General features: G+C 37.7%; 1 protein-coding gene across 6 annotated transcripts in view; it reads left to right on the top strand.

Moving 5' to 3' along the window:
- The window catches only part of nptn (neuroplastin), a 40,662-nt gene that overhangs the window by 19,721 nt on the left and 1,994 nt on the right, over positions 1-18,947 (top strand). For 4 of the 6 annotated variants that reach the window (XM_012966685.2, XM_012966681.3, XM_012966682.3 and 1 more), the window contains 4 exons: positions 3,450-3,583; positions 7,205-7,478; positions 15,100-15,121; positions 18,104-18,172. In XM_012966685.2, coding sequence (XP_012822139.1) covers positions 3,450-3,583; positions 7,205-7,478; positions 15,100-15,121; positions 18,104-18,164 — 491 coding nt within the window. In that variant the 3' untranslated portion in view covers positions 18,165-18,172. The remainder of the gene's footprint in view (positions 1-3,449; positions 3,584-7,204; positions 7,479-15,099; positions 15,122-18,103; positions 18,173-18,947) is intronic. The other 2 variants (XM_031897995.1, XM_012966684.3) reach the window with 1 other exon arrangement.

Raw genomic sequence — 18,947 nt, 5'->3', positions numbered from 1 at the left:
AACTTTTTGTGTACAGAATGTTAGAGAGACTGACATCAGAAACAGAATATTTTTTTTACATTTATCATAACGTTGTCTTTGTCTTAAAATAATTTTCCCAGTGCCTTTACATCTTATATCACCTATCTGACCCTCCCGTGTTCCTCTGAGGCGGCTGCCATATTTGTGCAGCAGTAGTCCATAAGCGTTAGAAGCCATAACTGACAGGTTGAGAAGGTACAGTCAGGCTGGCAAAACAGTCAGGTCTAGGAACTCCAAGTAACAATTACTATCTGTGAAAAACAATCAACATGACCTATAGGTAACGTTTAATGTTAATTACATATTTTAAAGAGTATAAGCACATTTCTAAAAAGCTGGGCCACTGAGTAAAATATAATCATTAAACTTATATTTAATTGCCAGTAGTACAAAGACAACATATCTCATGTTAAAACTGAGAAATGTTATTGTTTTCTGAAAAATCTATACTTGTTTTGAATTTGATGCCAGTAACACATTTTCAAATTGTGAAAGGGGCTTGTTTACTGCTGTGTTGCATCACCTCTTCTTTTAACAACATTTGTAAATGCTTGGAAACTAAGGAAGGCCAATTGCTGTAGTTTTGAAAGTAAAATGCTGCTTACATTTCAGGGTCTCCTTTTTCACATTTTTCATTTTATAAGTCAGCAAACATTTTTAATGGGTGAGAGGTCTGGAGTGCGCAGGCCAGTTTAGCACAGACTTAACTATTATGGCGCCATACTGTTACAATACATGCAAAATACAGTCTGGCATTTTCTTGCTGAATTAAGTAGGGCCTTCCCTAAAAAAAACATCTGGTTGGCAGCGTATGTTGCTCCAAAACCTGTAGTTATCAGTCAGCATTAATTATGCCATGTGCACTAATTCATACCATAATGCAGGGGTCCCCAACCTTTTTTACCTGTGAGCCACATTCAAATGTAAAAAGACTTGGGGAGCAACACAAGCATAAAACTTGTTCCTGGGGTGCCAAATAAGGGTTGTGATTGGGTATTTGGTAGCCCCTATTTGTACTGGAAGACTACAGGATAGTCTGTTTGGCAGTACAGCTGTTTTTTATGCAACCAAAACTTGCCTCCAAGCCAGGAATTCAAAAATAAGCCCCTACTTTGAGGCCACTGGGAGCAACATCCAAGGGGTTGGAGAGCAACATGTTGCTCACGAGCCACTGGTTGGGGATCACTGCCATAATGGATGCTGGCTTTTGAACAGGGTGCTCATAAAGTGCGGCATCCATGATTTCCCCAAAAAATGTTCAAATTTTGATTCATCAGACCACAGGGCAGTTTTCTACTTCAATTTGGTTTTCTGAAGTATTCTTGAGCCCATGCAGCAATTTTGAGAACAATGTCTGTTTTTAATGCAGTTCTGCCTGAGGGCATGAAGATCACAGCCATCCTGTATTGGTGTTGGCCTTGTTCCTTGGGAACAGACATTTTTCTGGGTTCTTTTGAACCTTGTTGCATTCTGTTTTTATATTTTACAGTGTACACTTAATGGATCTTTCTATTATTAGGATCACAATACCTTAAGTTTGCTAAAGAACATTTAAACATGAAATTAAGCCAATAGGATTGTTTTGCCACTAATATGGATTCATGCAGCTTAGTTGCCATATAGTACAAGATACAGGTATGGGACCTGGGGGGATGTTTTTGTAATTTGGATCTCCATACCTTAAGTCTGCTAAAAAATAATTTAAAACCCAGCAGGTTTGTTTTGCCACCAATAAGGATTAATTATATCTTAGTTGGGATCAAGTATCGGGTATTGCTTAAATATTATGAAGAAAAAGGGAATATTTTTTTTAAAAATGTGAATTATTAATTTAAATTACAGGTTTCTGGATTAGGGATCCCATACCTGTAATACCTGTACCATACTTTTGGTATTAAAAGATTATTAGTTCATCAGGTTTAAAGGCATTATGTATTTTGATGTTCTTATTTCCTATGTGGGGATTCCATGGTCTTTGCTAATAGTAGAGAACATGTAACACTGGTGCCAGATAAGGTGATGGAAATAACTCTGAGGATTACAAATAAATTTAGCCAAGAAGAAATGCCAAAGGTTAAGTTCTGTTTAGCTCTCAGCGCCATCTGTTAGTTGAGGCAAGACAGGAAAGCATAAAGAATGGATGTCTGCTTGTGTGTTACGAAAGGCAGGATGCCTTCATGAAATGTGTATAAATGTATGTATATCTTTATGAACTATTTTGTTAAAAGAAAACTATTAAAAATATATATTTGATATTTCTTACATTTTAAAACCACCCTTCACAAATGCTAAAGATGAACATTACACCAAACAGTCTTATCAGTCTGGCTTTGTGAGAGAACTTCTGGGAAAGTCAGGGAGTAATTCTTAGGTTTAAAGGAGTGGTCCATCTTTCAGGAACTGTTCCTTTTGTATTCTTCTCAAATATATATCTCCTCAAACCGATTGCAAATTAATATTAAAGTGATACAAATGTATCTGGTTTGGTCTGCACATGGAGCCAACTCATGAAAAACAAATCTAGATTCAGTTGCAAAAAAAACTTAAATCTCAAACTTGCTTAAATAAAAGCTTAAAAATTGCATTTTTATAATGACATTTTTTTAAATTAATGTCAAAACTTTGAGTTATGTCATAATTCTAATTTGGGATTTTTAGCACAAAAAAAGTTGAACATTGACAGACCTGCCCCTTCATTTTCATGGTTGGTGATTTAGCTAGTGGGTGAGATGACAGTCAGGCTTTTTGAAACCATTTATTAGCAAAGTGGAGCAAAAAAAATAATAAAAACTTATTGAAAAAGTGCTTATATGCCTTTTATGAAAAAAAAAAAAATCCTTAAAGGTTAACCACCCATTTAATCTTAATTATTATATTTTGCAAACATATCTTCAGCAGTGAGCTGTGTGGAGCAAGTTTGGCACACAGATATTTATTAAAATGTCTTGCCACTTTTTGTTGCTGCCAGATCAGACTATAAAACAAGCACAAATAGTGAATGATATTAGCTCCAAGAATGAATTTATCATTATTTGGGGTTAAAAACTCCTAAAACACGTACAATCGGATCAGTCATTCGGATCAGATTACAGCAGAAAGGAATTGGGGCTGCCTGTGGCAGCAGGGAAACCTGGATTGATTATTTCAACAACAGTAAGAAAAATTATATTGGAAACTTGTTTATTTTTAGGGATTGGACAATGACAGGGTATTGTATCACATTGGCAAAGCACCCAAAATGTCTTCCTTCTTTGTTTTAATATAACCTTGAGCACATTTGATGTTCAGTATTTGCAAACAAGCAGAGCAAAGACCTACACTAGCACAAACTCAATCTTTGACCGATCATAGGGTTTATGTCATGGAAGCTAAATAGAGAATGAGAAATGCAAATGACTGAATTTTATGTATGTATTTATTTATTTTAGCTGTTCCAGAAATTAGTGGTCATAAAAAAAGTGAAAACAAAAATGAAGGACAAGAGGCTATACTCTACTGCAAATGTGTTGGATACCCACCTCCAGATTGGACGTGGTATAAGATAACTGATGGAGGTCTAACGGTAAGTATGCAGTAACTGAAATTCTGGATATATATTTTTTCTTCTGGGGTACCCAAAAAATTATTGCAAATTCTTTTATATTAGTCATCCTAATTTAGAGAATAATCCAAAGGGAAAAAAGAATTATTAGGGAACTTTTAGCCAATGGCAAATAGCACCTCTTAAAATCTACTAAGATATTGACTTAACTGGTTTCACTTTCTATAGAAGCTTTGGCACGGCATTGTCAATACCCTTCTGGAACTGTAGTAAAGACTTTCTGTTCCTTTTTATACACAATTTTTTTTTTTTGTTTTTTTTTTCTTTAAAAAAGTCCTAAAGAAGAGAAAAGCTTTGCCATATGTTTATGTGCTTAGGTAGCACTTTTCTTTAAATGATTTTTACAGTGCAAAATTAAAATGTTTTATACTTTTCCCAAAATAGACCTCTTATAAGAGACCATACATGCAGTGGAATAACTTATATCTTTCTAGGCTCCCTCTTCTTGTTTGTTATTACAAAAGCGTATCGTTAGTAAAATAAAGTCAGGTAGCTGATCTCTGAACTTGGGTCAACATCCATAAGTGTTTTGTTTTTTTTTTTATTGGGCAAAACAACAAATAGGTCACTGTCTGGCAAAGATCCTTTTATGTTTTTTTGTCTACTAATTATCTTTTGTGTGCACATTTTTTTCATGGGGCAAAGGTCACTCCTCCACGGTCCCCACTCCCGGCCCTCTCGCACTACACTTCCAGCCCACGCCATGCCACTATGTGGGGTCTGCTGTATAGTTACGCTACTGAAACTAAGTATATTCTCTTTGCATAACAATATGTTGTGTGCACTGGCACACGCAAAATTTGTGTGTGTGCATACGCACATACTAATTAGGTCAGTGTTGTATGCAGTCAGGTTTATCTCATAATATTCAGCTAGAAAGGTCCTGGCCAAAAGAAAATGAAGAAGGCATTGCTTTTGCAGAGGGCCCCTTTGGGAACTAAACCCACTTGTACCTTTTTCTCCCCCCAAATATTCCCAGTTTGTCATTGTCTTAAGACTTTAGTTTAGCATTGTCCATAATTAAATCAATTTTGTATTTGAATTTAAAAAAGAAGGCACAGTTAAGATTAAGTAAGCTTTATCAGAAAGGTCTATGTAAATATACCAATAAACACTCACAGTAATGCTGCTCTGAGTTTCAATAGAAACATGGCATTCCTTTACTTCAATTCTGTACACATCGACTTCTATATCAGACTTCTTTCTCTCACCTCCCGGGCATGGGCATGAACCTATGCAACTTGCTTCTCTCTCGCTCTCCCCCTCCTTATTCCCTCCTCCATGTAATCTGAGCCCAAAGTTACCAGTGAACAGGGAAAGATAACTGGCAGCAGGAGAAGGAAGTCACACAAAGCTAAACTATTGGGAGAAAACAGTGTCCGTAGCTTTCCTTCCCTTTTAACCAGATATTGTGTTGCTTGATTGATTTTTTTTTAAGGTCCTACTGATGGTAATCAGCTGTTTCTCCTACTGTAAAACTTCTTTGTGTCAGTTCCTGCCACCTTTGTAGTTGAAATTGCTATCTGCCCTGGCACAGGGGACACTAGTATGGACTTGGTTTCTCTAAGTAACTGCACTGCTTTGTAAATTAGCCCAGTATTTGAAACTAAGATCAACAGCAAACAGGGAAATTTGGGAGCATTTTATTGTTTCATGGGCGGGGGTAAAGTGATCACATTGGCCTCCATTCACTTTAATTAACAATTGTAACCAACCAATGCAGTTTAATTAAAGTGATTATCACTCAAAAGTGCTTAAAGGACATGTAAACCCCACACACAAAAATGTAATCGGTAAATAGCCTCTTTGAAATCTTTCAATACCTGCCACACTGGCTGTCCAGAGATTAATATTAAGGCTGCAACATGTCTCCTCCTCTAACCCACTCAGCCCCCTCCCTTGGGAATTTGCTTTGGCTGTTGGCTTGTGGGCATGCTCAGTTGTTCTAAGCTCAGATTACTAAACATGCCCCCAGTCTAGCAGCCAGTGAAGAGATGGCATTGCTGGTTCCCATAGAAACTCAGCTCTAGCTGTCTGCTTCAATTTTTTTCTCCCAGCCAACTCTGAGCTCAGCTCAAACAAAGCAGAACTTTTATCAGAGGCAGTTGTGCCTGTGTGAGCCTGTATTCTTGATGAAATGTATGCTGAATAAGGGTCTGTATGTGTGTATGCTGTTTGCAGATTTAAATGCATCCAATTATGTATCAGAGGAAAAATGGCCACCGGGTGAAAGCTGCTATTTGCTTTAGGAAAATGTGATGGTGCTAGCAAACGGAGGGGATATATGCAGTACAAATGATGCCATTTGGGTGGGTTAGACGTGCCCAACTGATATACATTGTAGGCAAATGTAGGCTTTACATGTCCTTTAAATGTGATGTAAACCCTGCTGCACCGCACTGCTCAGCTTTTCTCATTTGTTACTGGATTACAAATTCCAGAATAATGTTACATATTATGAAAGTGGTGGAATGCTGGGATCTGTAGTCCAGCAACAGCAGGGTTGTATTCTCAAAGCAATATTGCACAATTAAACTTCCTAAACTTTTCCTCAAATCTTCACTGCTTTAAAATGTGAAAAATCCTCCAATGAGAATCCCAGCTGATCTGTGTAAATCTAGCTCCCTGTTCTTTGTTCCTGCAATCTGCATTCTCACTTGTCAATTCTTTTTAATTTATAATAAAGTTATTAGTAGAATTTCCATTGGTGAATTTTCAAGCATCTATAATTTTTTTTTTGGTAACTTTTATAGCAAAACTAGGGGGTGCAGTGGAACAGCATCATGGCTGGGTTTACAACCCCTTTAAACATGCTTACTGCAACAAAATGCTGTGTGCAACTATCTTAAAGGAAAATAAAAAGGAATACCCCCAGAATAAATAACTTATACTTAACCAGATGGTTTGTCACATTAAGTGGCCTATTAAAGAATCTCGCCAAACTGGAATATATATCAGTAAATATTGCCCATTTAGATTGTTTACCTTGAGCCACAATTTAGTGATGGGCTGTGTGCTCCCTCGGAGTCACCTGGCTAGAAATAATGCAGCTCTAACTGTAACAGGAAGTAGTGAAGGAGCAAAAGACTTTGTCTATTCATTGGCTGATGTGGCCTTGCATGTATGTATGTGGGCCCTTGGTTTGTGTGTGTGCACTGTGAATCATATAATCCAGAGAGTGGTCCTTAGTACTAAAAATGGTAGTTTTCTATTTAGGATTTCCCAATGGCACAATCTACTAAAAAAAAAAATATATATATATATATATATATATATATATATATATATATAATTATTTTTTTTTAATTTTTTTTTATGAAAATAGTTTATTTAGATGAATAAGGGATTTACACCTGAGCTGCTTTATGCAATATTTTTTTTTTATAGAGACCTACATTGTTTGGGGATATCAAGAATCAGATCTATGTATGTATCCTTTCTTACAGTAATAATAAAACATTAGTATAGTCCATTTTCTGGTTGAATAGAATCCAGACATTTTCTTTTTGTTCATAGGCTTTTTGGCAGATGTATAGATTAGATATTGTTGATGGTGCTTATTTTTCTCCTATTATTTTACAGGAGGTCAACAATGCAAGTGGACGCATCTTTATTACCAACAAAGATAACAATACAGAGCTGAGAATCATTAACCTGGATATCAATAATGACCCTGGCACTTACCTTTGTAATGCCTCCAACACTGTTGGCTCAGACAACACCACCACCATCTTGCGTGTACGCAGTAATTTAGCACCTCTGTGGCCCTTCTTGGGTATTGTTGCAGAGATTGTTATCCTGGCTGTCGTTATTGTGGTGTATGAAAAGCGCAAGAGGCCGGACGAGGTGCCAGACGGTAAGAGTTGGGAAAAGGGATGTTTGTAATTGTAAATTATTAGCTTCTAAAACTGAAAAAATAAATTGGGATAAAGAGAGTGGTCCCCTGTTTAATTGAAAACATTTTTCTCATGTTATTTTTCTCCTGGCACAAAAATCTGGATATATTGTGCAAAATCCAGAGCATCACAAACCATTGTGAAGCCACTAGATTTTGAAGTAAGCTTGTGCATGGAGACCAACCTAAAAGGTTGCTGTTTGCCTTAAGATTTATTGCTTATGCAGGGGTAAAATTCATCAAATTAAAGATGTCTTGTAGGCAAAAATGTGTATTTTATTTAGTTTTTATGTATTTACATTCAGAATAGACATTTTGCGCTTCAGGAAAATGTAAACAAAAGCTGGCTAGATATTCATAAAGCATAATGTTAAGGCAGATAAATCCCTTGCAGATGTCTTTATTACACCAAAGAAAATGAAAAATACAGATCCTCACAAAAAAAACTGGGGAAGAAGTGATTCATAACTTTCAACAAAAATATGACTAAGCAGGAAAACAGCAACAGCGAGCCAAAAATCCATAGCTACTTTTGTTCTGAATTGTTGATCTTCAGATGGGTTTTATTCACACGCATGTTAAAATGCCTTTCTCTGCCCTTACTTTTTCACACACGCAAACACTCTGCAAGTTGTTCCCATAGTGTATCTGTGTCCAAACTGTACAGTGTTGTGTGTTTTGTTTTGGTTTTTTTAAAGAATTCCAAAAAAATGATGGAAAGCAACTACATTTCTGATAAAACCAAAGTTGAATTAGCCAAAATTGGGATAACCGAGGACCATATTTTGTACACGGTAAAACTGTGGAGTTGCTTTCAGTCCTGTGTGACTATTACCTATTTTAGGCAAATTGTTTTGTATAATAAGTTCTGAGTAATATATTGGTGAAATAGAGCTACCTATATGTGAGCGCTTAAAGGAACAGTAACATCAAAAAATTAGTGTTTTAAAGTAATTAAAATATAATTTGCTGTTGCTCTGCAAAAAAACTGGTGTTTTTGTTACAGAAAAGCTACTATATAAATAAGCTGCTGTGTAGCCATGGGGGCAGCCATTCAAGCTGGAAAAAAGGAGAAAAGGCACAGGTTACATAGCAGATAACTAGTAGATAAGCCCCATATAATGGGGGTTTATCTGTTATCTGCTAAGTAACCTGTGCCTTTTCTCCTTTGAATGGCTGCCCCCATGGCTACACAGCAGCTTATTTATATAAACTATAGTAGTCTTTCTGAGGCAAACACACCAGTTGTGGCAACGCAGGGCAACAGTACATTATATTGGTGTTACTTATATACACTTTCATTTTTTGGTGTTACTGTTCCTTTAATACAGTCCTTCCTGTGTTGTGACATGGGACATTGGTAGTTACAGGTGTTACATATTCCAATTGAATGACATATATTATGTACACAAATGCATTTCCCTTTTATTTTCAGGGTACATTTGTTTACAGATGGCACACTGATTCCAGGCAGGTTTCCATGCAACAGCTTTCAGATGCATAGGGTGCATCTGTAATTGCTTGTCCAATGAATAGGGAATAATTTCCAGTTTGCTACCCACCCACAGAGCTTCAAATCTGGGCAATAAAAAAAAAAAAAAAAATCAAGCACCCAGAGTTGCCATTGCCCTGAAGCTGGCTTGTGGCTGTAATACACCTATAGAAAGTACCATTTGTGCTGGTCTGCCCCATGTTGCACCATCACTGGCATAGCATCCTCCTGTCAGTGGTCACATTGGGTGGATTTCGGCACAAAAATGCCAAACGCTGTAATTTCATGCATATCCAACAGGCAGAGTTATACATACATGCACACACATGCAACGTTTTGTTATTTACCCCCCCCCCCCCCCCCCCCCCAGATAAGAGAGAGCCTGTTAAATAGCCTGTAATTTCCATTTGAGCAAGTTCTCATTTTTAATTTTAGTGTTTGTGATCCAGGGCAACATATGTACTCGGTCACCTCCTTTGATTTTGTATTTTTAAACTGTACTGTAATTTGATTTATTAATTTATAGAATCAACATTTTATGTTCTGTCAAGTAAGAGCTAGCTTTTAAAGTAGCCTTTTTAAGATCATTTCTATTTTACCGTAAGAAATAATTTGTTTGTTGGGCTTAACACATCCCTCTCAAGTTTCTTCCCTTCCTATGTATGTAAGGTAAGTGCTAGTCCTGAATGCTCTGCTTCTCGATAATATTGTGTCCGAAAGTAACGTCACCCAGATGTTCATGTTTTCATGCTTTTGTTTCTAACTACTAGGCCTGTGTACAATCCCATTCAGTCTGATATATGAATGCCGCCTTGCTGTTGGCATGGAACACACTGCTGAAATGTTTGCCTGTGTTTTCATTATGGTTTATTATTAAAGCTTTTAACCATTTTGGATTCTTAGTGAAAAAAATTATTGAAATTTGAATTGTAATGGAATACAGGTATTCATATGTTCTTCTGTGAATGCTACTCATTTTGAAGGATTAGCAAAGCACTTTGAAATATGAGGGTTCTCATCAAATTCCTCCCTCCATCATTTAAGCCTTTTAAGCTTTACTAATGGCAGAAGAGTTAGTCTCTTAGGTATAATTGCTCAAAATCCTTCAGTTCAGCAGTGCATTTCAAACCAACCAGCATGACTAAGGTTTGTTCCTGCTGGCTATGACTTGCTGCTTCTCTAGTTACCCCTATGCATCTTTAATAGGCTTTAGTTGACCTGCAACCCATTTCTTTCAATCTAAGATGCTTTGTTTCGAAAAGCATTGCTGTTAGCCCAAGACCTTGACCGTAAGGTGCAGTGAGCACTACTGATTCAAGTGGCTCAACGTGGCTTTACAGCAGCCAGTTCTACAGAGTGCACGGCTCACTAAAAGCATGCTAACGGCAGATGTTTTTACTGCTATCAATGTAGTTTCTGTTGCTATAGTGGTACTAGTTACATGAATTCCAAGACAAAAATTCGCCTTGGATGACTTTCTAGAGAGCCCTTTTCTCAAAGGTTGTTTGTTAAAACTTGATATGATGGTAGTTACCTCCATAATGTGCGTTGAGCATGAAGCTGTTAAGGTCTGGCTTAAATTTCATCCCATCTACTGTTTGAACAAAAAGGGCTTGACTTTATATGACCAGTAACATTTCTATGCATTATAGCACATGGGATTGCAAGGTAATTTATTGCAACTTATATTGTTTTACTTAAGATGGCAACAGTGTGGTGAATTTGTTATTTATTTTATTTTTTTTGTTTTATAACATATATAATAACTTATTTTGCGTCTCTTTATTTTTTTTCTAAGTTTGTATCCGCTAACCATATGGAAGATGTATGCGTGTGTGTGTTGGAAATCCTCAAAATAAAAAAAAATAACATGTAGTTAGTTTTTCAAAGTATGCAATACACCGCTCACTGGCAATAGAAAGATTCCTCAGTAGTAGGTTGTGTCTATCCTGCTCTATTCAGAGTTAGAACTGCCTCCGTATTCTGCTCTTCCTTGCACCATTTTCTCCTCTTCTCCTCACATTTTGCTTGTCTTCTTTCTTAGCAGCTCAGATTGGATCACTTTGCCTGCTTCTTTCCTCCCAAGGGTTTTATTTATTTATTTTTTTGTCTATTTTAAATTTTGTTTTTAGGGAGGGGGGGGATCCAGGGCAGCATCTTCTCTAATGATATTTGTCGGTTACTGTGACTTCTTTTTTTTTTTCCCCCTTCAATTGCATCAATCCCTAAATATTATGGTGGTAAGTGCGAGTTCTGCATGCTTTTCCAGTTTGTCTAATCTCGCTTCCGTTGTTGGGGTTGCTCAAGCCCGTGATGTTAACACTCGGAAATTTCCCTCATCAACTCTTCACAACTAATTTTTTAGTTTGCTATTTTTTTCTGCCACTTATAAATTAAATTTGTTTCTTTATCAATGTTCCTCTAACGCTTTCACCCTGCTTCCTCTATCTTATCTTTCCTTTTCACGTAACGCAGGATCTTGGCCTTTATATTCTATTGTAGCTGACAATAATAGGCCTAGAGTTGACACGTAGGCATTGGGCTTGATTAGATAAAGAAAGAATAGTCCAAATTAATATTGCTGAAGGTTAATAATTTTAGCCACTCAATAAACATTTAGATTTTTTTGATGCATATTTGCAACTGCCTGTTTTCCTAAAACCTTGAATTGTTAATAATAATTAAAGTTCATTGCTGCATGCTATTTAACATTTGTTCTGAAAGGGTACTTGTGAAACTTTTTTAATTTATAGCTATCTTACAAACCTCCAATACTTTTAGGGCTCTGGCACACAGGGAGATTAGTTGCCTGCGTCAAATCTCCCATGTCTCGGGCGACTAATCTCCCCGATATGACATCCTACCAGTGAAAATGCAAATCGCCAGTGGGGTGGCATATGCGGCACCGCGTTCGCGGAAGTTGCCTCTCGAGGCAACTTCAGCAAATCGCCGGCGCCGCGTGTGCCATCCCACCGGCGATTTGCATTCTCACCGGTGGGATGTCATGTCAGGGAGATTTGTCGCGGGCGACTAAAAGATCTTAGGAAGGAGGAATAAGTAAGCTGTGTTATCTGAATGGAGCAAAGGCTGCACTGGCATTGTCCCTATTTTCATTTGTTTTGCCTCAAATCTCTTCCTAGTAATGTATAATATATGGGCATAATAAAGTATACATATTTGCTTCTGCTGCATACAATTTTCCTTTTTTGTGATAATGCAGATTAATTGCACATTAACATGAAGTATTACTCAATACAATTATTTATTTCAAAAGCAATGTAGGGTATAGTGTCAGCCAAACATGGATGTGTCAATCGCAGTGAAAATCAAATTATGTGAAGTGCAGAAAGAAGAATTCATCCCATATTTTGAGTAGTCAAAATGCAGCTAAATAAAATCTACTTTCTAAAGGAAATTTACAATAAAACCAAAAAATCCCTGTGTCCAGGATTGCACCATGTTAGAGGGAAACCATAGCTCCTAGTAAAGTCTTCCCTTCAGTCTTTTTCTGTGGGCCAGTGATCTGGACAGCCAGATGGTATTTTAACGTGCAGGTTGGAAATAAGAATAATAGGAAAAATAATTAAAAGAAAAAAGCTATTAAAATGAATTTCCAAGATCAGATAAAAAGCTGATCATGTAGTGGGCTGATTATTTCTCATATAGCAAATTGGAGGGCCAGATTAAATTAAAATGACAATGTCATACAGAGAAGTCTATGGAGCATTTGAGGGCAACCTCCCCCCCATGGATCTCTAGTTGGATAGCCCTGCCCTAGATCTTAAGCCTCAGTCTGTTACCCTACTTGTGCCTACATGTACCATATTTGATTCTATGATGACTGTTTTAATTTACATGAATAAAATTTTAAAATATAACTAAATGAACTGCAGAGGTCCAACCGGTAAAGTCATAAACAGTCTTTTCTGGTTACGTTCTTGTTTTCTGCACCTTAGATATTCTTGTTTTTCCCGATGAGAATTATAATGCAGATGGATCAGAACCTAACGCAGCTTCAGTACCAGGCACACCTACTCTTCATTTCCATGGGAAGGATTAGTACTTTCAGTCTGTACATAGATTGTAGCCTGGGATATCTAGTCAATACCTTTTTAAATTGATGTTGAAGAGGGTTAGTAATTGTACCTTTTCCATGTATTTTTTGAACCACATTTTTAATTGAGCCCCCCCCATTAACAACTCAAAAAGGGGATAAACATACTTCCTGTTTACTTGTAGATCGCAGAGCGCTCATGGAACTCATGTCATATATCATGTGTATGATATATAGATAAACATATATAGATAGATATACATATTATAGATATACTTATGGCTTATCATTTTAGAGGAATGATTGTTTTAAGAAATTTGCTTTGATATCTACTCCTGTACATTATTGATACAGTTTAGAATTATAAAGGGCAGGGGACGTAACTACAGAGGAAGCTGACCTAGTGGCTGCAGGGGTCCCAGGAGTGCAGAGGGCCCAGTGATTCCCTAATTAATCCACAGTTTTAATATATCTTGGCAGAATATTTCAACTTACCAATAGTTTGGGGTGGTAAATTGAATTTGCTTTGGAACCCAGTAAAATCCAGTTACACCATTGATAAAAGGGAAGTAATTGATTTTATATGAGTAGTTGTGTAAAGGTTAGGCAACTAAAAATGCTGTAATCCATATGCTGGCATTACAGTACCAATGGCAAGCTATCCTGTCATGTGTGTTAAGTTCAGACCCTGTGCAAACTTTTAACACCTTCCAGCAGTGATGTTTTTCTTCCAGTGAATGGTTTGGATTTTGCCTGTTTGTGTGTATGTGTGTACAGGGAACTGCTTGTTGTCATTTTAGGCCCTGTGTTTACCTGTAATTTTCCTATGCATTAATACGGCACGCAGAAGCCACCTACCTGCATCCTCAGTCTGATTTTTCTGTCTCATTTCAAAATGCATTTTCCCAGCTGTGGAGAACAGTTGATATTTTGTGAATCTTTTTTTCAATGTTTTTTGTTTTATTACGAGACTGTATTTTTGTTTGCTACCTGTTGGCTTTGCCAATGCATTGTCAGCAGGTAGAGAGGAAGTAATAGAGATCCTGTGATCATATTACTCCATGTTTGTGCTCATGCAGGTGCTAATGATCGTTTCAGAGAGTGTTACTTCTTTCCATCTTTTTGCTTCATGTGCACTAGTCTTCTTGTGGAATCCTGCTGTAAGTTTCTTCAAGACTTCAGTGAATACTAGAACACAATTAGCATTAAAAAACAAACAAAAAACAGCAGCCAGCAGGGGATGCACATGTTAGGTACAACTAGACATAATGATTGTATTCATAATCTTAATGTTTTCAGTCAGATGCAAAGGCATTATTTGCAGTCAGCTGATTTAACTGATAACATAAGTTCAACCTGAATGCCAGAAATCAGCACTATCTGCTTTTTGCGTCTAATTGGCCCAGTGTTGATATACCAAATGTTTGCGTCCACTTGGATAGCACTGGTCCTAATGACATGTTCTTTGAGTAGCTGAAGTCTGACGGGGAAGAGCTTGTGGGATGTTTCATGCCAGTAGTTCCTTTTGCGTCTGCTTACCCCCCTCTGAAGGTGGTATTTTTTTAGGCAAATATAGCTTTTTTTCCTAGAGAAGTTTAGTTGTCTGCGCAGTAACTGTAGATTGAGTACAGGAGTAGAAATATATATGAAGGGCATATTCCACAATTGCTATAACCCCACTGCAAGAAAACAACCAGCAGGATTTTACAACTGAAATGTTGGGTTTGTCTTGTCATTAATTTTTTTGAGAGTGAACTACTGGAACTAAGGGGACATGATGGTTTAAATAAACCAAAGGATTCTGTCCACTACAGTTGCAGTCCTTCATGGCCAATACAACTTAAAACATCATTTTGAGTGACATAAGCAGCCATTTAATAAGGTGCTCTCCACTTCTTGTGGCTGTGATGCCTCCATGATTTACTGAGTGCATTCCAATTGCACCAGTATAAGCCTTTTTGTAATAATGGCAGTACTGACTCTCTTCCAAATTTTTTTTCTCCTCATTTGTGTCTTCTTGGATTGGTTGGCTGCAGATGACGAACCAGCTGGACCAATGTAAGTAAACCATTTATCTTATGTTTTGAGTTTTACATTGTAACATAGTAACTTAGGTTAAAAATACCTTTCCCAATATTAAGATGGAACTTCCTTTTTTCTAATTGAATGGATGACCTTGTGTCTTCTGGGAGGTCCTACTGGTGAATTAAGCATTAGAGAGTTTATTGTATGTGTTGCCCTTATAAATTTATATATAGTTATCATATTTCATATAAGTGCATTTTCTTCAGTGTAAACAGCCCCAACTTGGCCAGTCTTTCTTCATAACTGAGACTTTCCATACCCTTTACCAGCTTAGTTGCCCTTCTCTGGACCCTCTCTAACTCAATAATGTCCCATTTGAGCACTGGAGACCAAAACTGAACAGCATATTCTAGATGTTCTGTAAAGTAGAAAAATTACCCCCTCCTCCCCCGAAAACATTGCCTCCTTTAATACAAATGAAAATCTTGTTTGCCCTTGCAGCTGCTGCCTGACATTGCTTGGCTACAGCCAAGGTAATTATCTACAAGGACTCCAAGGTCCTTCTCCGTTATGGAGTAGCATAGTGCTGTCCCGTTTAGTGTATAAGTGGCTTCAATAGATTTAGATAACTACTGAACTGCTCCTCATTCTCAAACATAATTTTGAATGTGATCCTTTACCAAAGCCTTCATTTAACTTGCCCACCGCAAATGTCAATCTTACTGGCCTATCATTGCCAGGCTGAGATCGTAATGCCCTTTTAATTATAGGAATTATATTCCCTTTCCTCCAATCCATGATACCATACCAGATGAAAGGGAGTCTGAAAAAATCTAAAATAGGGGACTGGCTTAGACTGATCTAAGATCCCTAAATATCCTAGGATGTTTTTCATCTGGCCCTGGTGCCTTGTTCACATTTATTTTGAGTACATCATATGTACTATATCCTACATCAGCCACTGACTAGACTGAGCTCAGCAACCTGTGCCCTTATCTGGTGGGACTGGAAACTCTAACTCCTCAATTGTATGCACTGAAGAATAAAACTGATTAAGCACATTTGCTTTTAACATGTTAATCGATTTCTGTACAGTTAAGGTGCCCATACACTATAAGATCCGCTCGCTTGGCGATGTCGCCAAGCGAGTGGATCTTCACCCGATATCCCCACCTACGGGTGGGCGATATCGGGTAGCAAGTAACTTTAAAAAAAAAATAACACATTACATTTGTGGTTATGGGGCAGTCGGTTTGGGGACCACATCAACGAGCCGATGCGGTCTCCGATCCGACTGGATTCAGGTCAGATATTGGTTGGCCAGGCCGCTCTGCTCTGCCCATACACGGGCCGATTAGCTGCCGAATCAGTCCAAGGGACCAATATCGGCAGCTATAGTTGGCCCGTGTATGGGGACCTTTAGTTCAGTTTAGTCGGTAACCTGACCAAAAGGAGACCTTTGTGTGTTTTGTATCTTTTATAGATTATGAAATCATGCATCATTACGCTCATCTTATTTTATCATCAGTGTCTTTATCATATGTCATTTTGTTTCCTATTGATGCCCATATTCCCCATAGGCCAATGCTAAGCTGTACATGTAATTCATTTTTCCATCACCTTCAGCAGCAACTTCCCTACTCACACATGCATCACACATCAACTGTATTCTCCTTTGGTTTTGGCTAGTGCCTTGTGCTAGTGAGGTCACTGCATGCGTGTACAGTTCTCAGGTATGGGAATGGGTGTGTTTGGAGGGGTCCCGTACAGTTCTCCTGTGGGTTCTCCATATCTGTGTAGCACAATAAGTTGTGCTTTGGTCTCTTTCTTACATTTTTAACTCTGTTGCTTTGCCTGCTGCCATGGTTTTTTTGGCTTGTCAATCTGGATGTGAGTAGATTATTCTATTTTTACCGTGGAAAAGGAGCAACATGCATCTCCTGATCACAAAGCAACATAACTGACCAGCTCAGCCAACTTGCAGTGGTGAACAGATTGTGGTTGCAAGACTTCAAAGGTGTTTTCACCCTGTGTTCTGCTTATCTCCCCTAGGATTCTATTATGTAGGCAGAAACATCAGCACTCTAAATCAGCACAATATATATTTATATAGTCATGGCCAAAAATATTGTAGTAATAGTGCACCAGTCCTGCCAAAAATAGTTGAAACCAACAATGCTGTGTGTGTTCACATTTTGTATTTCTCATTTTGGGACTGGTACAGCACTAAACATTCTGCAAAGGGTGCCTGCAATATAATAATAAAATCATTTGTCTTTCCATTCCACTAGCTAAGTACTGCTAGGCTGGCTTAGTGGAAAGTTTGCTATATGAAAATATGGTGCAGTGCCACATGACGTAGTTATTTTTGAATTCCTGACTTGGTGGCAAGTTTTTGTTGAATAAAAACAAGAGTTACTACCAAATAAAGCCTCCTATAAGCTGATAGTGTGCATAGAGGCCCCTAATAGCCAATCTTAGCCCTTATTTGGCACCTCCATGAACCTTTATGATGCTTGTGTTGCTCTCCTCCGTGTGGCTCACGAGTAAGAAAGGTTGGGGATCCCTGGTCTAAGGCCACTGTTATACTGAAGGAGAATACACTGATCTGCAGGCCTGAAACAAAAGCTAGACCCTTCTTACGTATCTCTGTGCTATCAATGTAGTGCAGAACACCTATTTCCATGTTTAATAGGTCTGTCAATAAATGTAAATGTAATCTGTAAAATGTACCATCAATGAATTATCAATATATGTTATGTAATGGGTAGTAATGAGTATTTAGCTCTACGTCTCTTAAACCACTACCCCCCTACCTTGATGTCATTTTCATGTTTTAGGGCAGGTAGTAGGTCAGGTCATAGATTGGCGGTATATATGTGGTTGCATGTCTCTCTACCTTTGATATCTTACTTCATTATATCTCATAAGAAACATTTTCAAAGACATATTTCTCCTGGTCTCCTTTGGTTTTATTTGACAATTTTTAAATACTAACTATCTTTCCTTTTTAAGGAAAAGCAACTCTACAAACAACCACAAAGACAAGAACCTGAGGCAAAGGAATACAAATTAGAAAACCCTGTAAGTAAGCTTTAGTCTTTAACATTCTTACTGCAACATCCTTGTGGCTTCAGTCACAACCTAATCACGCATAATGTTGGCTAGCAGAGGTTATGCAGGCTTAGTTTCTGGCATTTGGTTTCAACACTGTAATCTTCTGGTTGATATTCTGTGATCTCATAGCCCAAAAAAAAATCTTTATTTCAAAGCAAGAATTGCCATTTGGAATATAGTGCTATCTTGGAATAATCCAGCTCTGCTGTATGGCCCCATATCCCACAAGGTTTTAAGACTGACAAGAGTCTGTATGGCTTTAAATTTAAAATTGGCTGTACACTGGCAGTAACTGGTTTGTGGACCAAACAGCCATATGTGGTACAAGCGGACATACACGGTACTACTGTTTTTTATTTGTTCAGACAAACAGCCCAAAAGATCATGACAGCAGGGAGCAAAGAAGATTCATGGCAACTCTTGCAGGCTTTGATCTAAAGAGGAGGTTGCTCTTAGTTCATATATCAAAACCTGAAGGAATTGCCGGTGCCCACAGAGGGGCAATTTGACAAATAAATATATGGCACCTGTGTGCTATAGAATACAGCTTCAAATAGCACTCCCAAAATAGCATTCTCAAACTAGCACTGACCAAGTTGATAAAAAAAAAAAAAAATACATAATTGAGTGGTGGTTGTTTGCCTTTTAAGCTGATGGTACATGTAATGTTTTCTCCACTGGTGTATTTCATTTGATGGAGAAACATTCTAAACCATGTGCGCCACATCCTGTTGAGTTAATT

This window comes from Xenopus tropicalis, chromosome 3 (genome assembly GCF_000004195.4).
Source record: "Xenopus tropicalis strain Nigerian chromosome 3, UCB_Xtro_10.0, whole genome shotgun sequence".
Classification (NCBI taxonomy): domain Eukaryota; kingdom Metazoa; phylum Chordata; class Amphibia; order Anura; family Pipidae; genus Xenopus; species Xenopus tropicalis.
The sequence above is the reverse complement of the archived record's forward strand: the minus strand, read 5'-3'. Positions and strand labels throughout refer to the sequence as shown.